We start from the raw sequence: 24,377 nt of genomic DNA, 5'->3' as shown, positions 1-24,377 counted from the left end.
AGACGAGGACCCAAGTACCGAGCCGGCAAATTCATCATATGGCTACCTGCTTCTTCTAACGACCCCTTGTTGGTTTGAGTACAGTAAATGGTTCTTGGCGGGTATTGGCCACGAAGGTTTGAACAATCTCTTGGCTGCATACGCAGACAAGTCTGCTGAGGCTGTTTGTACGTTTGGCTATTCCGAGGGCCCAGGACATAAGCCAATTATTTTCCAAGGAAGGTGTCCGGTAAGTTGCTTGATTTGTGCTTTCGATTGGTGTACTGTTTGTACAAGCAACCAGCCAGCCAGCCAGCTAATCTTGTCCTGGGCTGAAGGGAAATATTGTCCCTGCAAGGGGGCCGACTCATTTTGGTAGGTGCCACCTAATTGTACATCAATGCAGTTGATACTCAATCAAGTCAATAAAATCAGGCATAAACGACCGCTAATGAAACATTGTCTTGCAGGTTGGGATCCTATCTTCGAACATGACGGGAAAACGTATGTTGGCACAAAAGAATATTCCTTACTACACTTTCGCACGCCCCATCCTTTCAAATATCTTTAAGTGGAGTCCCAAACCTGGTGTTTCAATCACTGTAGGTGTGCTAATTTGTCGGGCAATCCAGATTTGCTGAGATGGACGGGGCGGAGAAGAACAAGATATCTCACCGCAGTCGTGCACTTGAAAAGCTTCGGCAATGGTTTGAGGGCGAGCGCCAACACTAGTTACGGCTTTTTATTGTGTCGAGTCAAGGTCCTGGTATGGCGTCTTGTAGGCTTCATCGGAGAGCGAGCTATTAGTACAAGTAGGCGAGAGTAGCACAAGACGCCCCAAAATCAACACTCACAACAAAACCTCGAACTCCGGGTACTTGCTTAAGTATGTTTCTCCTCGCCTATAAGGGTCAACAAGAGAGTCTGCCCTCGTGGCATTGCTTTTCAAGCCTTTGCTGGTGTGTTTTTTAATCGACTCTGGATCCCGACTCGATGGGTCAAACACATAGAGGCAGGACCCTCCGCCCAAGCTTCTTTCAAAGCCCACAACAGTGAGGGAGTGTCCTAATTTGATTTATTAATGCTTTCTTGGTTTGAAAGTATTGTGAATTGTCTCACCTACCCTGATGCTGTAGATAAATTGGTGGGAGATTTGTATGACGCACTTTTCTCCCCGGCCTCGTGCCCCATTCCGCTGCAAAATATGCCTCTATTGCCTTTATCATGTTTTCCCATGCCTGTCCCGTTTCTACAGGGCGAAATGCCCTCACTACACATCTAGTACCAGAATGAGTAAAGAAAATTCGTGCGTGGCAAGTGGTCATCGTACGGAATTGTGAGACTTCTGAAAAGTGCATGTGCCTATCCAAGAACGACCGTCAGCAATGGAACCATTTCCGTAGAGCTTGATTGTGCATCCTTACCTCTGGTGTACCAATGTATTTTCGGGTTCCTCTAATTCCCCCAGTTTCAAGCCGACCGTTTGAGTTGTGACCGAGATCCCAAGCTGACTCAATCAAGTCCTGAATCTGAAAAACCGAGGGAAGACCGTCCTGGAAATGCTCGTGGCCTGATGCTCTGGTATTAATTATATATGATGTCAGAGATTGAATGTTTCGATATCCACAAAATCCTCCTAGTTTCCCCCAAAGTCAGTAATCATGTCAGCTTCAAAGTGATAGATACGCTTACCTTCTCGGCTCAACTTCGACACATGCTGCACGCAAGGGTGGCAAAAATACGCATAGCTTATTGAATGGCTCTTTCCCACAACCTTCGCCAGGACCGGGATAACACCTACACAACACTAAGCTGTCATGCTACATCTCATCTAGTATGCCATGATCGACCTCTTGTCAGCAGGCTTCTTACCATCAGTACAAATCTGGCCACCTTTAGCTAGCTTTCTCGCTAGCCAGCTTGGCATTTCATTTTCATAGGCGAATTTCCCGAGGTGGTTCGTCTGTGATGGGGAATTTAGTCGTTCCATCTGGGCGATCCTCGAGCGTTGAGCCATGGACTTACTCCGAGTGATGGTGCCGATTGCTTCTTTCTGTTGCTACCTTGCCTCGTTTCACTCATCCTCTCGATCTCTGGATTGATAGCAGCCGGTGCTCCCAAGGCGACGGGTTGTGCACTCTGCTTGCTACGACGAGGCTTAAGACTGGTGGCATGTTGACTTCCTCTCCTCCGGCGTCGAAATATGTCTGCCCATCCTGGCATGCTCACCGGCACTTTGGCTCCCCAGACGATCGCAAATCTTGACAAACAGTTGTATTGCCCGGGGTGCAGTTCGTCACTGGTCCAAGTCTTTGTGCAAGAATGAATGCTTGGTTGGAGGTTGGTGCAGAAGGCTGAATGTTGAGCAGTTGTGTGGCTCACGTCGCATACACCTGCGCCACCCTGCTAAACCACTAACGAACACCACTTGCGACCGGTTCCATTCTAACGGGTTTGGAAAGGAATATGCTGGAGCCTGAGATTGCGATGTAATTTTACTTGTGCGACTACGAAATGGTCTCCTGGTTACTTGATTTTGTGCATGGAACGTACTTGCCTCAGTGACATCCCGACCCGATTTCCACAATCCCTAAAGCATCACATTCGATCTGTTTCGGCTCAACATTTACACAATACAGAACGAGCATCATGATGAAGCACGGGAAATCTCATATAAAATTGTCTATCGTGCCATTCCTGTATCCCATCTGAATAACGTGTATAATAGCACCAATGCATAGTCAGTTGCGGAAGCCCAGATGACAGTATGGTGAGGCCTGGGCAACTACTTTCCTCCCTTTGGTCGCTGAGGTAGAGATTTCTGCGAGGTAGACTCCTTCGGCAACTCCTTGGCAAAAGGAATAAATTCTGGTGCTCCGGGGAGATACTTCCTAAGAGGTTCTGGTACTCTCAGCCCCTATTATGTGACCAGTTAGAAAATGTTGCTCCGTGAAAATGTGCGTGGACTCCCTTCCCAACGCAATGCGGAGGGCTGGCTTAGCACTACTTACCTCCTCAGTCTGGTAGTTCTCCAAAATGCAGCACATAGTTCTGGTTGTCGCACAGAGCGTAGAGTTAAGACAATGAACGTATTTCTTCTTGACATCAGTCTGCATCTTGGAGCCAAATCGTATCTCAAGGGCGCGAGACTGATAGTCGGTACAGTTGGAGCAAGAGACGAGTTCTTTGTATTCGCCTTGGAATGGGAACCAGGCCTCTAAATCCAGTTTCTTAGACGCCGCGTTATTTAATGCGCCAGACACAATTGACACAATCTGATACGGCAACTCGAGCGACTTGTAGAACTCCTCGGAAATACCTATCATGTCATGGAAGGCGTCCCAAGATTTTTCTGGGTCCGTTAAGAGGAATTGCTCGATCTTTGCTCTGTTAGCGGTGAAAGACCCTCGATTGATACATGGTGCTGGGAGGTATGCCTTTACCTTTTCAAACTGGTGGACGCGGTAAATACCCCAAGCATCTCTGCCATGGGAGCCTGCTTCGCGTCTGTAGCAAGTGCTGTAACCAGCATATCTGAGGGAGCCTATTGTTAGTAGTAGATCAAAGTAGAAATATGGCGTTATTGCCCCAACAGCACATGAACCTACTTGATGGGAAGATCCTTGGGGATCAGCCACTCATCAGCGTGGAATGCAGAAATAGGCTGTTCCGACGTAGCAATCAGGTACTTGTCATTCTTTGCTTCGCCATCTGTCACTTTGTACAACTCCTCGTCGAACTGCTCAAGTTGAGCGGTCTTGCCCATGTAATCTTTGAGCATGAATTGTGGCGTCTGCAATGGAGTATACCCTCGCTGGCTGAGGAATTCAAGGCCATAGTTGATTAGAGCCTGGTTCAAAAATACTCCCCACTGTCGTAAGAAGTAGCCACGGTGGCCAACTACCTTCACACCCCGGTCGGGGTCGTAGCCATCGAGTCTAAGAAGGACTTCATGATGAGAAAGAACATTGCTGCGCTTCTCCACCGTGGCACCTTCTGGTGCCCATGTACGCTCTACCACGTTGTTGTCCTGTGGAATGGTGTGTTAAAATCACAACATTTTGGAGCCAGCATCCGGCATACTCTCAGGGATGGTGACAAACCTCGTTGTTGCTCACTGGCACGGAGTCATGTACGTAGTTGCCTACTGTCTTGATCTTCGCTTTGAGCAATGCATCTTTTTCGGCGGCGGACTCTACCAGCGCCTTCTTCTCCTTCTCAAGTTCAACTTTCTGCTTGAGAAGCTCATCCGCATCCTCCTTCGCCTAAATTGTAAACCGTTAGTGATGGTTCGGTGGATCACGGGAAGAACGAGAAGAGAAAGACAAAGAGGGGTGTTTCCGTCGACATTTTAATCCTTGATCTTGACTAACCTTCTTCTTAGCTCCAATTTGTTTCTGAACATCATTGATCTTGCTGTTCACTTGTGTAGCGCTGTATTGGGCTAGTCGCAACGACGGTTTTTGTCAGCTAAGGGTCAATTCTAGCTTCAAGTTGCGAGGCGATTGATAGACTTACTTCTGCGGTGATCTTCAAAAAGGGCAATAATCTCGTCCACAACTTCGACATTGGCGGATCTGCGACGTTGAGACTCGCGAATCTTCTCTGGATCACCACCGCGCTCCGTGATAAAGTCTATAACATCAAGCATCTTGTAAATATTCGTTCGCTTCGAGGACGTTCGCAAAGCTGGTATCGGGGTATGAGTGGAATATCACAGTCTGTCTTTCTGCTCGTTGTCGGTATTTTCAGCGGAAGGTGCGACTGTTTGGGGAGTTGAAAGCAATTCCCTTTCTTTTGAGTCACAGCTTGCACGAGACAGTTGGGTGAACAACCTGACGCTCTCCCCGAATAGTCACCATTTTTTTGGTGGGGGAGGGGAGGGGCAGACAGTGTGTTGGTCGGTGGGGTCGAACAGGTAACAGGGGACGGACAAAAAAACCTGAGCATGTCCAGCACTTGGTTTTGCGTCGGTGGCAGCCGAAATGTGGCTGTGGCGGGGCGAGGCTGATTAGAGCCTAACATTTATCAAGGCAGGCCAGGCACCCGGACGCCCAACTTTTACCACCTGGGCGGTAAATCGTCGTCTTCCGATTTGCGTAGCTTTTACCAATTTGGTTACAGCAATCGTAAAGGATCTTGTTTATTACTCTGGGCGACTCTGGTCTTTATCTAGGTAGTAGCCACCCCTCACATACCTTGGCCTTCTAGCCAACGATGTCCCTCCATGAGCTCTTGGTTGTGTGACAGGGTACACATGTCGTTGGGCTTGGGTTTATGACATGTTAGAAACCACTCAATTGCAAAATGTGTTCCTGAGTTCATAGCACTGATATTGGAATCGTTTATAGTGTAATAGACCTATATATATGTGTGTGTATATTCCCAAGAGCCTCAACCCCAAGCTGCCCGCAGCTATACTTCTCCTATGATATTACATTAGAGAACAGTTGCCCTTTTCTGGGGCCTCGCCCGGGTTCTGTGACTTCTCGATCTGGGCAATCAACAGTTCGAACGCGCGACCAACATTTTCATTATATCGCGCGCTTGCCTCAGTCCAGCCACATTGGAACTTGTCCGACAGCTTCTTTCCTTCCTCTGGGCTCACTTGGCGTTGTTCAGGTCGTAGGTCGCTCTTGTTGCCGACTATGACAATAGGGACAGATTCGCTCCCCTGTTGGCCGTGGCCCAAAAGTCACCCTGTTAGTGGCGAGAATAATAGTCTGTGGCAAGAAAGACTGCCCTTGGCACCCGGGGGGAAACGTACCAAATGATTGAGGATCTTTTCCCTGATAACCTGGATCATTTCAAATGAGGGAAGAGACGAGACCGAATACACAAGCATGTAACCATGGATTCCAATGAAATGTTTGGAATTCAGGATGCTATATTCATCCTGACCAGCAGTGTCGACAATTTCTGTGGCATAGTCCTGGCCTTTATACCGAATTGTCTTGCTAAAGGTATTCTCGATCGTTGGGTAGTAGCTATCTACAAAGTGTCCGTCGACAAATTGTACCGCAAGGGAAGATTTTCCTGATTCTGGTCAGTATCTATGGTCTTTTTGATTCCATGGCAGTATTCCTGTCCGCCCTTACCTACGGATCGGCTACCGACGATGGCTACCTTTCTTTGCTTCGGCGCAGGCATTCTGGTAGGCGCGGCAGATGTTAAGGGACAAAATGGTGACTTCTACGGCGCAACAGTGCTGTGGTAGAGGCTCGTGGGATGTCCGTTCTTCCGACAGCGTTTGGCGATTGCGCGGTTCGACGAACACGGCGCGAACTTAGTCGATGATGCCCACCCAGTCAGTGTCTGCCCGCTTGAGCATTCGCCGTCAGCCCACCATCAAGTTCCCACCATCACTGCCAACCAGAACTAAGTACCTAGTACCTAGGTGCCAGGACCTACGATCAGACTAGAGCGTGGTAGTGGGGTATGCTCCGGGACCGGCCAGACTGTCCCAGCACACATACATACATGCCTCGCCACAGTTGTTGCCCTTTCGTCACAATGCCTCTCTCCGTCAACCAATTTGACCTCACGCGCGGGCTGCTGTAAGGAGTAACGCAAGTTCACCAATGTTGAAAAATGGCCAGGCATTCAGCTACGGCCACTCTTCTTACAAACGGCGGGCTAGCAATAAGCTTACGCCTTTCAAGACAGGGCACATGGGACTCCGAAGAGGGAAGGCGGTAATGGGTGGTTGCGCCTCGGCATCCCGTCCATGAAGATCACGGCACAGTATATCACGATGATCGACAATTCATGAATAAGTCTCATGACCCAATGCAGAGCTAGCTTCGACTGTCATACACTCCCAACCTGTTACCAATATCTATCCATCAATTCGCCATGTTATCCATAAAACCAACAAAACAACAGGCGAGCGCCGAAACACCGCATGAGCAAGCGCAGTCAACCCCGACCCGCCCGGTAGACCTCCCTCGATTTTGCACAGGTGTGCATGGTTTGTGTTGTTGACGTAAGAAAGCACCTCAAACTACCCGCCGAAGCTCCTGTACGAGAATGTCCATTGCGTGAGCTTTGTTATCCACGGCTTTATACATGCTTGCGAACTGTTGGATCGAAGTTCGGAGGCTTTGCAGTGCCCCATTGCCAACACGGTGCTCAAGGCGACCCCTCGCCTGTCTTGTTAGACACATGTACCCGAGTAGCACAGACAAGTATCCAACGGCAACGCTCAATTTGGATTTGTCTACAGAGTCCGCCTACTTGTGGGTTAGCACAGCAGTAAAGAGACGGAAAAGAAGATCAAACGGGCCGCTTACCTCGCCAACAGACTCCTTGTTATCCTGCCACAACTTTACTAGATTGTCCATGGTGTCCTCTGTTACGGCCCTTCTCGCGGGAGTGCAGTGCTCCATGATGTTTATCATGACGCCCAGCATGAGCAAGAGTTCATCATATGTCTCGCCGTCCAACTTGCCCGCAAAAATTGTACTGCGTACGTCGGCAAATAGGTAGCCAACACGACGCGCTAGCTTTGTAGAAAGTTGCGGGTCATCAAATGCTGCCGCTTCATCCTCAGCATTGGTGGTATTAATGGCCAGCTTCAGAATCGCTGAGTCTAGCTCTGGCCGTCCACTCGGCCACTGCTGGAGTGCTCGCGAAAGCAGCTTGGCGATCCTTGCTGGATGGCCGCCGTCTGAATTCAGCCTTGGGGCTACTCCAGCGCTGGACTGTGTTTCGAGGGTGAATACAGTTAGAGCATAGTCCACCTCGTCGCAAGATCCTTCCTCGCTTGCCCAGGTAGCAACGGAAACAATATCTGAGTGTGCGTCCGAGAGAATTTGATCCAGGAACACCGCGTCTGCGCAGCGGCTAAGCAGGGCCATCAGCTGAAGAGCGGCTGTTCGTGGGGACGGAGAGACAGGTTGGTAGCCATGCCATATTGGTAGGCCTTGCAAAATGGACTTCACCCCATCGACCGACAATTTCGACATTCTAGACATGTTCATCTTCTTCTGGGAGGCAATAATTGTAATGTCCTCGTCTACACGAAGAAGTAGTCCCAACAGCCTACCGACACCATCTCCTGCTAGTTGTCGTAGCAGATTTGGAGCCGGCCCAGCGGTTAAAAAGGAAAGCAGGTAGGATACTAGAGCGAAGCCACAGATGATGTCCTGTTCTTTTCCAATATCTCGAGCAACCGTATCTCGAGAAGTGTGGTCTCGAAATTGTCTCATAAACTCCTTCCGTTGAAGCTTCTGTACCAGTTCGCAGAGCGCATTTCGTCTCATGGTAGCGCTGCTCGTACCCGGAAGACCAATTCTTGCTATTAAATCGTCCATCTCGTCCGCAAACCTATTGTTTGCGCCTGCGCGCCTTAACTCATGGACACTCTTGATCGCAGGTTGAGTATTGTCCTCATCATCAGAGTCGTCGGGGGCGAAGGCATCGGCCGGAGGACTGGAAATCGCGCGCGTCTCGGCTAGTAAAGGATCGAGCTCATTCTCCTGAGCTCTACTAGGGCTGTCGAAAAGCTCCGGGGTTTGCGATTCGCTGACGATCCGTCGAGACTGACTGTAGGTGAACCGAACTTTCCGGTTAGCTGGCGTTGTCGTTCCCCGACGATCTGGAGTGCGAATGCTCCGGCCTGCGTCTTGGGATTGGAAATCCCGACGCATATCCGATGTCTGTTCAACTCCTAGTGACGGTTCTCGTTCTCCGTCGTCATCACCCGGAGAGAGCGACTTCTTCTGGGCGGCGAGAGCATCTATCAGGCGTGGTCGTCGTGAAGAACTTGCATTTGTACGTTTCACTGGCGTTGCGCTAGCAGAAACCAGATCTCTATCAGAGCTACGGTTTTTCCAAGCTTGTTTTGCGTCATGCTGAGTGAAGTTGGAGGGGCCTGGCCGTGCTAGGATATCTGCTGCATTTCTACTACCATCTTTCTCATCGTTGGCTTTATTTTTGGGGGTCTTTTGGCCGCGATCTGCAGGAAAGGCGGCAGCATGATCACGCTTCCTTGCCAGTCCATTTTTCGAAGGAGACGGCCGTGGTGTCTTGCTTGGCGCAGTACTGGAATTTGGTTTTGATGAGGACGATATGGGAATCTTTTTTGATACTTTAAGCGAGGAGTCTTGCAGTTTCGAGGGTTGATATGTACTCTCGGGCGACGACGGGTAATCGTAGATTTGCGACAACTTCGATCGCGACGAATCGGGGTCCGGATCGCGGGTTGTTGCCGTGGTCGATGGTCGTTTACGGGCTTGGCCTGCATATGTCACCACCCTTTGCTGGCCAATGCCCCTAGGGGCATTGGGCACGTGTCGTGAGGCCATAATAACTGCGCGATCGATGGAAGGTGTTGAAACACAGTCGTGTGAAGGGGACAGCCGAACGGCCAGGTAGGAAGCTCCTAGCTTCCGGCCATGGAAAGAACGCAGTTCAGATGTAACGCAATGTTGTCGCCAGCAGCGCAGCTATCAGCCGATATAATGATGAAGGCATAAGCCGTCGGAACACGGCGGAGTTCTCGATGTGTTGTGGTGGTGGTGCGCAATATGATGGTGGAAAGCGAATCAACCACGGCTCGGATGCCGTCTTCAGGCTGAGGTCATTGTGGGTCGCAGCCAATTAGAGCTAGCCTTTCGATGGGTGCACTTGCCAAGACAACCTTTCAACGACTTTCTCTCCGAACTTGCAACACATTCTTTCTTACGGAGTACCTTGTCATATATGTACTTCGGTGTGCTCAGTCTTCATTAAGATCGGATTCATTACGATCGAAGATGAAGACTGAACCGGGCCAACGCGGGCCCCGGCTTGGAGGCTGAATCAATCCATCACTCCTTAGGAACCTAACTTTTGCTATATGGCCTCTGTTTTCCGGGTGAATGCAATCTCAAAGCTTTCTGGTAGGGAACAGTTAAGTCGCTGCCACACTGGCAATTGGAGTCTGAAACCCCTTAGTGGCTGCAGACTGTGCTACCAGCTTGTCTATGAGGATGCTTATGTCCGTTTGGATGGCGAAGATATGGCGATATGAACTTTATCTAGGAGATCTATCTACGCATCTTCGGTTACTGCCCGATTTAGAGCATACATGTGTATTTTCCTATAATATCCAGTGCTGGCTTTCGGCGAATGGTGAGACGTGAGACGTGATTGGGAATCTTTTACGGAGTTAAGCACGCCGATGAGTGGCGTAGTGTGTTATGGCGATGATACTGGCCTGGTACAGCCCAATACTGTTTTAGATTTCACGGTTGCGTGTAATTCCATTTGAAATAATTGAATATTAATTGATATATTTCACTTAGAATATAAAAAAATTCGCATCATGCATCATGCTAAATAAATAAAATTCTTCAGTTTCAACAATAAAATTATACTGTATTATTTAATATATATATATATTAGTGGATTTTACAAAAATTAGCCTCTGAAAATAGTGGGATTCAGTGGTTTTTTTTTTTTTTTTTTTTTTTTTTTTTTTTTTTGCGGAGACCGGCCACCCCTCGCCCTAAAAAAAAATATAATGAATTAGATTCAAAAACTAACAAAAAAAAAACACGCTGGGTTTTTTCTTAGCGGTTTTTATATTATCTAAAGCGAAAAAATAAATTTATTTTCTAGGCGGCAGGAGGAAAATGAGCAGGAGGAAAAAATCACATCACATAAACAAATTTAATTCTGCGGTCTTTTTTTTTTTCTTTAAAGTCTCCTAGATGGTCGCGCATTACGGCACGGTCTTATTTATTTGGCATTTAGAAAATTGGCTTCACGCGCTCGCAAGAATAGCGCCGGGTGCTTCAGGCGCTTCATAACGAGTTTCGCAGTAAGCAGTCCTGACCAGATGTGATGCCAACTGACTTAAGTTCACATTCGTCGAATGGTTAACTCGCAATGTGATTTTTAAACTCTTGTTTGGTCAAACTTGTGTTTATTGTCGAAGCATAGCTCGTTTTGCCGCCATTTCGCAGGCAACAACTGAGGCCCAACTAATACGGACCCGGTCGGCTGAAGAGTGCACAACACGAGGGAGGATAGGTTCCAGCTTGTCAGCCTACCAAAGCAAAGTGGGGAGAAGCATCTTTCTCATCGTCGATGGGGCTTACTAGTAGTTAGTGTGTGTGTCTGTCTCGTTTTGCCGGAGCCCAGTCTGGGGAAGTGGGCCCACGATTCTGGGGGTGGAGCAGACAACCTAGACAAGGGCTGGTCAAAACACCACCTGCCCTTCCTACGACAGCGCCTTGTGCGCATGTAAAGCATAGCGAAGGTATCGCTGGTGGGTGGTAGACAAGGCTAATTAAGAGCGTTCAGATACCTACCTAATCCCCCCCGCCAAGCCAACTCATTCTTGGCAGATGAGAAAGCAAATGGAGAAGGAGCAAGAGGGGGGAGGGTGATGGATAAAGGAAGGGCCTGACGTATTTAATTGCAAGCGGCAAAGGAGCGACGAGGAGCCACGCCATTCCTCAAGTATAATGCTAGCCAACCAATCAACGGCGCCATAAACGAACGCAGAACGGCCAGAAGCCTGGTACCTTGAACAGCGATTGTTCCTTGCCCAAAATATACGGAGCACCCAGGTCCAGTTTCAATCCATCCCCTATGTCAAGCTTGTGTGTGTGGGCATGATGCTGCTGGGCGGAATAGCGGCGATTGGATTGGTCGACATGCCTCATCTCACCTTGTTAACACGCCAGAATGTGAGGGTCCTGCATTGGTGGCATGACTAGTGGAGGTGATGTAGCACTGGCACCGCGTACCGTCCTCTCAGTCCTCATACTCCTCACACGAGCATGGCGTGTTGTACCAAAGTGCGGAGAACCATGTACCGGCGTAATACAAAGACTGACCGGTGAGTACATCTATCAGGAGCCTCGTGCGTGTACACACATACCCAGACGCCACTTCTCAACTGGCCTTTCCCTGCGCTTGCAACTCGATGCGGGTGGCTCTGGCTTTCGCCCCCTCCCCTTGGTGAACATTGGGTATTTAGGTCTCGTCCCCCCTCACTGACTCCGGGTGGTGTTGATCACCAGTCATCATCCTGCATCCCTCCAAAGCTCGTGCAACTACAATTTCATCTGGCTGTTATTACTGGTACGGACCTCCTTCTCGAACCGTCACCAAGATATCGGTCCGGGCAGTAATGCTAACAGTATTCTAACAGTATTCTAGGCAGGCAGATCAGAACACACACGTTTGACTTTACCATACCTCTGTTGAATCAACATCATGCCTCACCGAGTCCCAAGATTGCCTGGAGCCAAACGCTCCGAGGTCCTTTGCATGGGCGCCGCCGGTGTTGGCGTGCTCACTCCTCTCTATCTCGTCATGCCAGGCGCTGAGGAAAGACTGGCTCGCCAAACTGCTAAATGGGCACCAAGATGGGAACGCAACATCACCTATTTTACTCCTCGAGTCGAACGTGCTGTCCAGCGTATTGAGCCTCCTGTCTCAAGAGCTATTCAGCGAGTTGACAACCGCCTGCCTCTTGAGAAGATGGCCAAGAAGGTCGACTCGAGCATTCGAAGTGGTATTTCCAGATTTGGCGGACCAAAGGAATAGTGTATTCTGTTGAATGTTATTATGTCTTTATTTCTCCCTTTTTTTTTTTTTTTTGGTTCTTTCTGACATGTACTTGAGTCCCCATCTCTATAGCTGGTCGTTGATTCTGAAGGGAGGTGATGGTTTCCCGTCGTGATTTGACTACTAGGTAGTTGTTTCATCGTGCTGAAAGCTAGTACTAGAGTTAGACGTAGAATCTCCCCGAAATAGATATCCACATGTGTATCATGACCAAAAATTAGCAGTGCGCCGAGAGGAGTGTGGAGGATGTTTGCTGACCTGGCTATCCTCTCTGCCCGTCGACGGCCACCGTTCTGAGACATGACCGTTGGAGAAAACTTCATAGCGTAACGAGAACCCTTGAAGTGGTTTCCTGGACTGATATGAAAGCAAAACATATGCATATAAGTATACGTGTGTGAGAGAGAGTGTGACTGACCCATGTTGCCTACTACCCCGTATTGCCACAATTTAATGTTGGAATTATGCTCGACTCCGTACTCATATAGCGGGGGTATAGATTTGCTGAATGACAAAGTTTAAGATGCTGCCAGCTAGCATCTTAGCCTCCATGATTTTCTTGCATGTAAATGCCCCCCGGCTTCCAGCAAGGACGACGCAGTTACCAGACTGGTCCGCGGAGTAATTATGTAAGTGTCGGCATCAGGCGGTGTTTCCGTGGCCCTGAATGCGTTCCCACTATGCCGGTACGGATGTTCCCCACTAACAATGCAGATTTGCCCCAAAAAACTAACGCTGGTACCGAGGCATCAAGAAGGCGACTACCGGTGGTCGGATGTACTCCTCACCTCGAGTCCATAACTAGGGATAACGGTATCAAGGTTCTGCAGACTGTCTGCGTTAAATTGAGAGTCTTCCCCGGGAAAGCTTCTCTTCTCTCGACGCCTGTCTCCCCTTTCTCACCCACACTCGGAGCTTAAAATCGTCCCCAGACATCAAACAAAAATGCCTTTCAAGTCTTCATTCCCAGATTTGGACATACCCCAAACCGATTTATTGTCTTATTTATTTGGAAAGCGTAATTTATCAGATGAGCCGCTCTGGTTCAACAGCAGGCAGCCTGAAATGAATTTGTCCCCAAAGGGTGCTTTACAATGGGTTAAGAGACTCGGTGTAGGGCTTTCCCAGCTAGGCATAAACAAAGGAGACGTGATTCTAATCTTTACTCCAAACCATATTTTCGTCCCCGTCGCATATCTCGGCATTGTTGGGTCTGGATACGTTTTCAGTGGTGCCAACCCGTCATATACTGGCCAAGGTCCGTTTCACACCAACCACTAAATACGTCATGACATATTGCTCAGGGGGGGGGGAAGAAGTCAATTGCTTTTACTTCTACTTTTTTTTTTCATATATGCTAACCGAAGTGGTGCTATGTAGAGCTAGCTCACCAGCTTTCCAACTCGACGGCGAAAGTAGTATTGGCACATCCAGCAGTCCTCGACCGGGCCATAGCGGCATGTGATATGGTCGGCATACAGAAAGATAGGATTTTCCAGTTCTCTGACGAAGTGGAGCCAACTCGTAATGGTATCGAGGACTGGACTTGTATGTTGGGAACTCCACAGCAAGCAGAGAATTGGAGTTGGCCGTTGTTGACCTCAAAAGAGTCTACCCAGACCATTGCCACTATCAATTACAGTTCAGGAACAACAGGGCTACCAAAGGGGGTGTGTGTATCACATTCAAACCTCATAGCGAATCTCGAGCAGAGTTATTTCATGAGATATGTCGACACGCCGTATTTAAAGTCAGGGACCCCCCCGCAGGAGCGGTGGATTGGATTTCTTCCACTTTACCACGCCTACGGCCAGTTATATACCATTCTTATGGCCCTCAAGTTGGAGAACCCCGTCTACGTTATGACCGAGTTCAATTTTGAACGGTTTCTCGATGCCATCAGCCGACATAAGATTACTACTTTACAGGTGGCTCCGCCTGTGTTGGTCATGCTGTCAAAGCGCCCCGAAACTTCCAAGTACGATCTGTCGAGTGTCGAAGAAATTCGATGTGGCGCTGCGCCACTATCCCGAGAACTCCAGAACGATTGCCGAAAGAAGTTGGGAATTCCCATCCGACAAGGTTGGGGCATGACTGAGCTAACCTGCGCAAGTATCACACAACCTTCAAGTTCGGATGATGTCATGGGCACGGTAGGCAACCTCATGCCTAACTCTCATTGCAAACTTCTTGATGACGAAGGTCAAGAGGTTGGAATTGATACCCCGGGGGAATTGTGCATCAAAGGACCGAATGTATGTCTGGGGTACTGGCAGAATGAAAAGGCAACACGAGAGACCATACAGAATGGCTGGCTCAGGACCGGAGATGTTGCGATCCGTAACAAGGATGGTTTGTTCTGGATCGTGGATCGCAAAAAGGTCGGTGCTTGAATCGAACTGGATTTTTTCAACTCTTGTTGGAGCCACCAACATGGCCGAAACTAACAGTGATAAACTAGGAGTTGATAAAGGTCAACGGCCTTCAAGTAGCCCCTGCGGAACTTGAAGCTGTCCTATTGGAGAACGAGCATGTTGCGGATGCTGCAGTAGTAGGAATCACAATGTAGGAGTGATGCCATCCCCCATATCTAAGCAGGCTAAACGCCGAATTCTAACATCTGACTGCAGACATGGTAATGAGTTGCCTCGTGCATATGTAGTCCTTCAACTTCAATCCAGAGAAAAGCTTCAGCCGGTCGACATAGAGAAATGGATTACTTCTCGAGTGGCCAAGCATAAGCGACTGGGGGGTGGCGTGGTTTTTATTGAAGAAGTTCCGAAATTAGCGAGCGGCAAGATACAAAGAAAGGTGATGAGGGAGTGGGCTAAAAGAGACGCTGCTGATATTGAGAAGAGGGGTGAAGGGAAACTGACGGCGAAGCTGTAACCATTGCCATCCTCCAACTCGCGACATTCAACCTCGAGTTGCCTTTGTTTGATAGTCCATTTCCCCTTCACATAGCTACCCACTAGGTAGGTAGGTGGGTAATATTCGTACACATTCCAGCATCGCACCCTTACTGCGTAGCACCGCATATTGGTGAGAAAATCAACGACAAGAAATGCGGCGGTTACACATAACGCTCCACACCATGACTTCATGGCTACATACCTACTTTTTTAGAGGTAGGTAGTCAGTCCCATGTCAAGATCCCCAGACGAACCATAGAGTAGGTCCATTGCATCTTGACATTCTAAGTGCATTAGAATATGGGCCTTCATTTCTCTTGTCCAACTGTCTAGCACAAGTTGATGGAAGTGCGCCCGCTTGTTGTCAACAACTCCAGGGAGTTTATGGGCTTCCTTGCGTGGTCTCGTGCTGTATGAGAGAAATTCACGTTCGGGTAATTCACTGGGCTACGGACGGCCACAGCATTGCTATAAAATCCCTGCCACCGGATATTTCGCCTTAGGCAACAGCAGGTCTCTCAAACCTCGTGTCCAAATTCCATGCAACAGTACAGGCTTTCTCGTCCTGAAACGAATGTACCGTGTTGGTCGACGAGGCCAACGCCGCCCAGGATATTATGAATCTGTTACACAGGCCACATTTGACTTCTGTCCCTATGATATACTAGCCACTCCAAAGAGCAGCTGGGGTGTATTCCCGGGTTGGTTCAACCATGCAATATGCGGTGGATGCCATCCCAAATCTCATACCTCGCGCCGAGGTTGTATAAACCATGCTCTTTGCTAAATATCGCTCATAAATCCATTCGTAATGTTTATTCGTTTCATTGCATGGTTGATCTATAGGTCCGTTCAACTTGGTGTCATTGTGATTGCGATAAATTCGTATTGGATGCGGAGCTGTGACTCCCGTAATCTAATCTACATTATATCTCAATCAATTTATGGTGGTCCTTGGTGGTCAGTTTCGTCCCGAGTGGCAGCGTTGGATGCTCAACGTGTTGCTCGGTGTCAAGTCAGTAGACCATTCTTGCGGAACCCTTCATTTCTCAGTGTGCAGTGAGGTCGCCTAGCGGAAGCATCGTGATGGTAGTACGTCAGCGCCTATAGCGACTATCGATGACAGCTACCCAGTAGTCTTCGTCGGCTCCAACCTATTGCAGTATTTTGATGCCAGTGGTCAACTTGGTGCGCAGAAGACGCCATGGATTTCACGCCCATATACGGTCGCCCTAGGGCTATTGCAACAAGCTATTTTCAATCAGCCCGGTAGTTCGCGGTCGTGGTCGCCTGCCACGCCGAGTGTGGCGAGGTCCGTTGGGTGCTGTCTATTCGCGTCGGCTCGCGGTCGTGCTCACTTTTGATAGCGTTTTGGGCTCATTCCCTAGAGCAACTGCAGGATTCAACTTAGTTCGGCTACAGGTTGTGGCCCGCTTGCGGTGCTTCCTTGCTTGGGGCATGGTAAACTTACGTCTGTCAAACAGATAGTAGCTAGTGACCAGGAGAATGGGCAAGGCAATCATAGTCGAGACCCATTTTCTTGCTGCTGATTGATATCGCTTCTGGTATTCTTTTTGGTTGGCCTTCTCGGTTTCTGCCTTCGTCTTTATTTCAGCAGCCCGTTTCAACCGCACGACTTGCATCGCAGCATCCCTCGTCTCCGCAGTTTTATGGAATGCATCTTTGGTCGGCTGCTGCTGTGCTGTTTGTCTCCCCACGGCGGGCTTCCCTGCTCTTCTCGTCGTGGCGCTTGTGAAATTCCTGGTAAGGTGCGTGTATATTTGCTGTCTGCGCGTGGTTCCGATATTGAATACGCCGCCATGCGACTGAGTGGGTTGGTAAGCTCGCATGTATCGGCCACCTCTACACAAAGAATACACTATGGTGGGGTGTTGTGAAAGGCGAGACGCATTTGTCGCAATGTATCCCATCGCGTGGAATGTCCTGCGGGTTCGACACGGGATCTGCATGGCAGTTGGAGGAAGTTAACAACGAAGGGGGGGCATGGAACGGGAAAAAAGTTGTTGGGTCGTGTGGGGTGAGTACAGGGTGGCTAGGAGCAACTCACGATATTGAATAGCTATGGGCAGTCGTATAGCCATACAGCTATTCATTGGAGGAACTCACCCGAGGCCAATGAAGTCGGCTACAACGTGCGCTATGTCTGATGATTATATATAGTCGTCGGCTAAAGGCGAGAGAGGCGAGAGAGGCGAGAGAGGGAAGGGGGTCGGGGGTTATCAACCTTGAGCAATGATGGATGGGCAGAGCTTACGGTCCAGAGCGTTCGCATCCCACCAACAAACGTCCTACCCAGTGAAATACGACAGAGCAGCTCTCAATTACTGATGGAACATAACCATTGTTAGAAACAAGATCCTGCCGCAGTCACGTCAAATTAAACCAACGGTGCATCTTGCGCCAGTACTTCTAGTGTGATATTACATACAATTCACCCAAACGCCAGAACCTGCTACCTCTCAAGTGGCCATTCTAATACAGTCCTCACCAGGATGGTAACCCAAGCACCCCAGCCAGCCCAATCAATCGTCATCTGTATACCTTGGCCCACTGGCCGCTGGAGTTTCAGGAGCACCACCATATGCGGCCGGAGTCGGGGCACCGTAGTAACCACTTGCACCGGGCGTCGGGGCAGCGGCCGCAGGAGTCGGAGCCGATTCTGGGCCCCAGCCGCCCTGCCATCCGCCACCAGGAGTTGGCGCACTAGCCGCAGGAGTTGGAGCGGAATATGCACCAGGAGTTGGAGCATTCATTGCGCCTGGAGTAGGGGCACCAATAGCTGCACCAGGGGTTGGGGCGTCATACGCCCCGGTAGTTGCCCCGGGAGTATAACCCCAAGAATCGTTACCGCTGGCCCCCGGAGTAGGTGCCGATGCTCCCCATGCCGGTGTCTTGGATCCTGATGCCCAACCATCGGCGCCACCCCCAGCATAAGCCGGTGTTCGCGAACCGGCCCCAAAAGCGTCGCCGACAGCAGGAGTACGTGCCCCGGACTGCCATGCGGGCGTTCGGGATCCCGAGCCATATGCCGTACGGCTACCATCGTAAGGGTTCACAGTTCGTGAGCCATCAGCCCACGCTGGAGTCCGTGAGCCAGAATAATCCTGAGCCTTCCAAGCCGGAGTCCGTCCACCAGCAGCGGGTGCTGATCACCATACCGAGTTAGCAATAGCCACCCAAGCGAAGTAAAGACCATATGAAGACTTACTGCGTGAGCCCCAAGCAGGAACTCGATCAGAACTGCCTGTGCCAATTGGCGTCCGCGATCCTCCCTGCCAGCCAGGTATTTTGTCGCCACCACCGCGTGCAAAACCACCACCAGGGGCACCACGCCCTCTGCCATTAATATCAATAGTAGCGCCCGTGGTCTTGTCCTTGAAGCTCAGCGAATCACGCGGAACTGTGATTGTCTTGCCCTTCGTATGCAGTTCCACTCGAGCATGAGTATCGGTGGTGTCCTTGACAATACCAAGAAGGCCCTTATAGGGTCCCTTTTTAATAATGGCAGTCTGGTTGATGGCACGATCCCGGCCAAACATCTTAACAGGTTGAGAGGGCTTGCTATTTCCACCATTCTTGTGTATCTTCAAGGCCGGATTCATGGCGCTTAGATCCGGACCAGATGATGCTGCATTGACGCGCCCACCCTTCGCAGCAACGGTATTAACCATACTCGATTTGGTGACAAAAACACCCGCATTCTCGTTGCTGTCGTTTGTGTGTAAGAAGACATAAGACCTGTGAATATGAATGATCTTGCCCTGTCTATGTTGGCCCGTAAATTCTTTGACAACATCATCCAGTCGGATCTCCGAGCCCTCCCGATCCGCCGCGACAGCCTGTTTTCGCTTAGGGAGTTTGTTGGAGATCTGAGATGGCATGAGCTGTCTTGTATCGCCATACTGGTCTAGCACAACAAGTGATTCCCTGTCGATTTTGACGATGCATCCAACAGTCGTTGGATCTAATTGAACCAAGTCATGGAGCGAAAACTGACCAAGTGATCCTTGTCCACCAATGTCACTTGCTTCTCGCAGATCTTTACTGAAGACTGTCACCTCGGTATTTGTTTGATCTGTCAAGAGAGTAACACGATCCTCAGATATCTTTACGACAGTTCCCACCTCATCACGGAATTTACTGCCACCGATGACCTTGACGTGGTCACCAATTTTGAACCGTTTGCGCAAGCCTTTGATCGGTACTTCGATTGTTTGTCCCTCAAGATCGCCTTCCGTGACGGACATGGTGACGATGTCACCCTGGACGTTTGTAGCCTTGCCTACTACACCCTTTTGTTCACCAGAATACACCTCGATAATGTCACCAGGAAGGTAGGTCACGAGCGTATTGCTGTCCTTCAAGCTAGCAGCAAGTGCCTTGAGATCCAGGTTCTCCGTACCGTCCTCAGCACCGGAAGCAAACCTCGTGACCTCTTCCAAGGATGGATTCACGTCCGTCACAACCAGTTGTTGAATCTTGACGTCTTTGACCTGAAAACCGTTCTCGAATTCGTCGCCCATGTAAGACCAAGTATTCGTCGAAGGGTTACCCTGAATGTAGCGTGGATGTCGCTTACGAGCCTCTATCTCACTGAACAGTCTTTGCGGCGGGCGAGGACCAGCAGCCCCTGGTCTCTTCCGTTTGCCATCTGACGATGTACTGGACAGCGCTTCATCCCGCATGCCATAGTCTAACCGAGGAATAAAACGCACTCTGGCTTCCAAGCCATTTTCTGTAACATCAAGGACTTGAGCCAGGTCTCCACCATGCTTCGCTGGGCGACGAAGTCGTACCCATGCACCAGGCTCTAGCGTTGGAGTTTTTGTGACTCGCAAGAGTTCTGGCATATCCTTGATGTCCACCAGGGTCATTTTCGAGCGAGGGTAGACATTCAACATGCCATCCAAGGCGACAAGAATGTCAGTCTGGCGTTGTGCCTCGACATAGATGAAGCCTTTCATGACGGATTGGGCACCGCCTCTTTCGAATGCAGCTGTAATAGCCAGCTCATCCTTTGTCCCAATTCGCTCTTCAATACGCTTCATAATGGATAAGACAACCTCACGCTCCTTGCCTTCCTTACACCTGACAGCCCAAATGCTAGGGTCATCAACACTGGGAAGCAGGAGACGTTTTGGTACAACAGCAGAATCCCCGAAGCCCTTGGCTGGTCGTCTATTTCCGTATCGCTGGCGGAGGATCTCTGCTTGTTTTTCAGCATCCAAGCTAGCTTCCATCTCACGGCGTCTGTCCAGTTCGCGATGCCTTCGGTCATCGTCGAGTCGGGCACTCTCAGCAATGTCGTCAGGGTGTTCGTTGTCGATGAAGTCTTCAATTTCCTCCCCATCCTTTTCTTCGTCTTCTCCCTCATCCTCGTCATCAACTTCGGCTTCAATATCGAAGAAGGCGTTGCGTCGATCTCGGCGTCGTTTTCTACGATGACCCTGACCACGAGGTTAATGAAAGCCGCAGTACAATAAAAAAGGAGAGAATAAACACTTACCTGCTGGATATCCTCATCATCATCGTCATCGTCGTCATCCTCATCCTCATCTTGGTCTCTGTCTTCACCATCTTCATCATTCTGGTCGGCATCCTCCTCACCACTTCGGCGACTACCGCGTGCTACCTTTTCGCCATCTTCTTCATCGCTATCGTTGGAGTGTGGTTTACGCGGCGATTCATCGTCATTGCCTGCGGGTTCTTCATCCGACAGGTCAGCGGGAGCAGGGTTGAAGTCTTCCTCATCTTCAGAATCGTCGAACCGTGGTGGTTCATTCGATGCCATGATGTTGCTACCAGTGAAATCGGATAGCGATTCTCTTTAGTAGATCCTGAGGACCCTTTGAGAAGAGATTTTGTGGATTGAGGAAAACTTGGAGGTGTGGCAGCACAGCGATTCCTCTGTGGATGGTAAGTGAAGCTCTGCTGGACCGCAGGGCCGCAGCTCAATTGATTGTTGGCCGGTTAATCGTCGGGGGTTCCTCACGCATCGCAGTGACCAACATCTAGCAAAACTAAAAATTGAAACTGGCTTATTTATTTTATTTTACTTTATTTTTGGGTAAACTTATGGTTTGAACATGTTTTAAACAACTATATTGAATGAATGCACCTCCCATTCATGTTCCCTCCACTTGTTTCAAAAGGTGTTACTGGGTGGGCGTTGAGGTTCTAATGTGATCCATCGCAATGCCGTAACAATAGGATTGACAATCCGAAGTCCATTTCCCGGCTTATGAATATCACGTGGTGAGATTGAGTGATAGATCTTCACAGGGGATGCGACTTTGACAGTCTGCACCTGAATAAATAAATTCCTTTACCGACAAGACAAATTCACTAGCATGTGGCAGAGTTGGATCGTTGGATCGTGTTATCTTCTATTTTTTTCGTCTTTTTGCCCATGGAATATTGACATCTTGGTCTCTTGACACCAACTGTGAAACTGCAGAAATTCTTTGCCGCTCTTAAGACCATCTGGCCTGGTTCTATCTTCGTATATAGAAATTCTCTTAGCCTGGGTTTCAAACAAAGCTGTATCCTTGGTGTCTCCATGAGCCCCTCACACCAGGCGTGTCCCCCAGATGCCGCGGCCCGCGCTGATTCCCAGCCATTCACCATAGTCAGTATTCTGGAGGTGAGGGACCCAGCCAAGGTTCCCAACCTCATATTCACATTCCCAACTGGCCACTGGGTTTCGGTGGTTATCTTGCTGGGGAGCCCCATTTAGTGGATGCCCTCCGATCGATGAACTCGAATTCATGAGGTCCCAGATGAGAACTTGGCAGTCGTCGCCGCCGGATGCCAACGTTCCTCGTCGAAGGGGTGACCATTCGACACAGTTGATTGGGCCGGTATGTCCCTTGAGCTCAAGGAGCGCTTGACCTGGCTGCCGAACATCTAGGATGCGAATTGTGCTCGAGTCTTGGGCAAAGGTTGCCAAAAGATGCGTGTCATGGGGTGATGTTGCAAGACGCAATAGAGGAGGTGGGCTACCCGCGGTTTGTTGTGAATGTGATGGACTGGAACGACCACTCCCATCTAGGGGGACTGTTAGTAACACAAAAAGGTGAAACATTCGATCGGAGTAACTGAAAAGTACCTCTTTCCTCTTTGCCTGTCGGTTCATATATAATAGTCGAATGTTCTAAGCTACGCAGGTCGAACATCCGGACACTTCCGTCTTGGCCACAGCTCACAAAAACATCCACACTGTTGGCACAGAATCGCACATCATAGACCTCCTTATCGTGAGCTATAAGCTGTGTTTTGGCAGTCAGTGACGGAATGTCCCAGATGGTACATGTCGTATCGATACTTGAAGTGATGATTAGACTTGGAGAGACGGTATTCCAATCAAGGGATGTGAGAGGTGCTGTATGGTCTGGCGTCTTCGAATTCGACAGCAGCGCCAAGGGCGTCAGCTTTGTGATAGAGGACGCATCTCGACCCCCGCGGGTGATATTGTTGCTCGGGTTGGCTTGCGTCTCAGAGGGCAGTGACCAAAGTCGAAGGTGGTCACCAGACGTCGCTAGAAGATCTGTGGACTGTTTCTGAGATGACGGAGGCTCCCATAGAAGCCTAGTAACCGGGTACGAATGTGTTGCTTCAGCCACTTTGGTGAACTCCAAGCTATACTTCGATGTGCCTGGGCTGTAAACGTCCTGTGACGCAGGAACAACTTGACTGTCAAGAATTTGGATCTGGTCATGTTAGCATTGTTGGTTGACGCCGCCGGGATTGGCAAAGCTGGCTCGGGGTTGAGAGGTATATACAAAATTATGGCCATCTTCAAGATAACTTCCTACTGCCAGTTTCCCAGCGCCATTCCCCAGAGGGGGCCACTTGCACCAGTCAAATGCATAGACCGCCCAAGGGGCCATATAGTTGCTGGGCCCAGGTTGTGTGCTCGAAATGTCCTGACCCGTGGCTCCTGGAGCCCCGTCTGACATGCTGGAATCGGCGCGGGGTCTTATATCGGCGAGCCCAAGCGGAGTATTGGAGAAGTTTCGTTGCGACCCAGGGGTACCATACTTGCCAGCATCTGCAGGTGACATGAGTTGGGATGCCGGGCCGCCAGGCGTCGTTGGAGTATAGGCATGGTAATTGGCCGGACCGTCATAGGAAGCGGAGGGACTAGAGAGAGAATACGTGTGAGAATGCGCCATCGAAAGGGACGGCTTCGGCGGTGTTTGATACTCGTGCGAAGCAGGCGACTGTTGGTGCCCGTGTTGGTTCTGTTGCGACGGAGGTGGGCCGGTCGAAGGAGGCGGCATCGCGCCGTGTATTGCGGCAAGAGTTGGCGCAGTACTAGAGGTAACAGCTGTTGGACGGGCTGACAGGCCACCCGGCTGTAGGACGTTTGGTACGCCTGAACCAGCAGACTGTTGGTGGTGGTGATGGTGTTGAGGTTGGGTCTGATCGGCGGGGTGGGCGTTTGCGGGCGGGTAGTCAAGCTTGATTTGTGGCGTGTAGTCCTTCTGTGATCCCATCTGACCGTGCGGACTCGAAGTCATACCAGGCATATGCAATTCGTCTGGCTGGCCTCCGTGAGGCCCGTAAGTCCCTGCGCCGACCTGCCTTCGGGCTGGAGGCAGCTGCTGGGATTGACTCATCGGCAAGCTCTGCTCATTAGCAACTTGCACGTGGAGTGCTTCTGGATAATAAGCCAGCCCAGTTTCCAGAGCTGCCTGGCCACCAAGCCACCAAGCGATGTTTTTGTAAAGTATCAACTGCTCGTCAGGAGGAAGATGGTTGTGAGGCGCCAATAATGTGATGGACGCGTCTTGATAGGCTCAACCAAATTGATGGGGAGAGGTTGCAAGTTGGTGGATTTCGCATCAAGACGGGAAGAAGGTGGCGTCCATGGTGGTTGATCTGCGTGGATGGATT

General features: G+C 49.9%; 7 protein-coding genes across 7 annotated transcripts; 2 read left to right on the top strand and 5 right to left on the bottom strand.

Annotated features, from left to right (window-relative positions):
* Window positions 1-2,764: 2,764 nt before the first annotated feature.
* Window positions 2,765-4,630, bottom strand: SES1 (Serine--tRNA ligase, cytoplasmic; the record flags this gene model as incomplete). Its single annotated transcript, XM_014691292.1, has 7 exons — window positions 2,765-2,896; window positions 2,991-3,359; window positions 3,423-3,513; window positions 3,588-4,009; window positions 4,083-4,244; window positions 4,353-4,423; window positions 4,498-4,630. 7 exons carry the CDS (start codon window positions 4,628-4,630, stop codon window positions 2,765-2,767), a joined length of 1,380 nt encoding a protein of 459 aa, XP_014546778.1.
* A 783-nt stretch (window positions 4,631-5,413) lies between these two features.
* Window positions 5,414-6,129, bottom strand: rhb1 (GTP-binding protein rhb1; the record flags this gene model as incomplete). Its single annotated transcript, XM_014691293.1, has 3 exons — window positions 5,414-5,653; window positions 5,747-6,015; window positions 6,078-6,129. 3 exons carry the CDS (start codon window positions 6,127-6,129, stop codon window positions 5,414-5,416), a joined length of 561 nt encoding a protein of 186 aa, XP_014546779.1.
* Window positions 6,130-6,977: 848 nt separating this feature from the next.
* On the bottom strand, window positions 6,978-9,287 carry G6M90_00g095500 (uncharacterized protein; the record flags this gene model as incomplete). The annotated part of the gene is made up of 2 exons (XM_014691294.1): window positions 6,978-7,211; window positions 7,272-9,287. The coding sequence occupies 2 exons, from the start codon at window positions 9,285-9,287 to the stop codon at window positions 6,978-6,980; spliced, it is 2,250 nt and encodes a 749-aa protein (XP_014546780.1).
* Window positions 9,288-12,192: 2,905 nt separating this feature from the next.
* Window positions 12,193-12,525, top strand: G6M90_00g095490 (uncharacterized protein; the record flags this gene model as incomplete). Its single annotated transcript, XM_014691295.1, has 1 exon — window positions 12,193-12,525. One exon carries the CDS (start codon window positions 12,193-12,195, stop codon window positions 12,523-12,525), a length of 333 nt encoding a protein of 110 aa, XP_014546781.1.
* A 966-nt stretch (window positions 12,526-13,491) lies between these two features.
* On the top strand, window positions 13,492-15,435 carry azaF_1 (Acyl-CoA ligase azaF; the record flags this gene model as incomplete). The annotated part of the gene is made up of 4 exons (XM_014691296.1): window positions 13,492-13,804; window positions 13,927-14,927; window positions 15,008-15,111; window positions 15,177-15,435. The coding sequence occupies 4 exons, from the start codon at window positions 13,492-13,494 to the stop codon at window positions 15,433-15,435; spliced, it is 1,677 nt and encodes a 558-aa protein (XP_014546782.1).
* Window positions 15,436-18,001: 2,566 nt separating this feature from the next.
* On the bottom strand, window positions 18,002-21,270 carry SPT5 (Transcription elongation factor SPT5; the record flags this gene model as incomplete). Its single annotated transcript, XM_014691297.1, has 3 exons — window positions 18,002-18,624; window positions 18,688-20,926; window positions 20,986-21,270. 3 exons carry the CDS (start codon window positions 21,268-21,270, stop codon window positions 18,002-18,004), a joined length of 3,147 nt encoding a protein of 1,048 aa, XP_014546783.1.
* Window positions 21,271-22,047: 777 nt separating this feature from the next.
* Window positions 22,048-24,100, bottom strand: G6M90_00g095460 (uncharacterized protein; the record flags this gene model as incomplete). The annotated part of the gene is made up of 3 exons (XM_014691298.1): window positions 22,048-22,526; window positions 22,588-23,188; window positions 23,261-24,100. 3 exons carry the CDS (start codon window positions 24,098-24,100, stop codon window positions 22,048-22,050), a joined length of 1,920 nt encoding a protein of 639 aa, XP_014546784.1.
* Window positions 24,101-24,377: the final 277 nt, after the last annotated feature.

The sequence above is a fragment of the Metarhizium brunneum genome, chromosome 6, assembly GCF_013426205.1.
Source record: "Metarhizium brunneum chromosome 6, complete sequence".
Classification (NCBI taxonomy): Eukaryota; Fungi; Ascomycota; class Sordariomycetes; order Hypocreales; family Clavicipitaceae; genus Metarhizium; species Metarhizium brunneum.
Note: the sequence above shows the minus strand (reverse complement) of the source record. Positions and strands in the feature narration are given on the sequence as shown.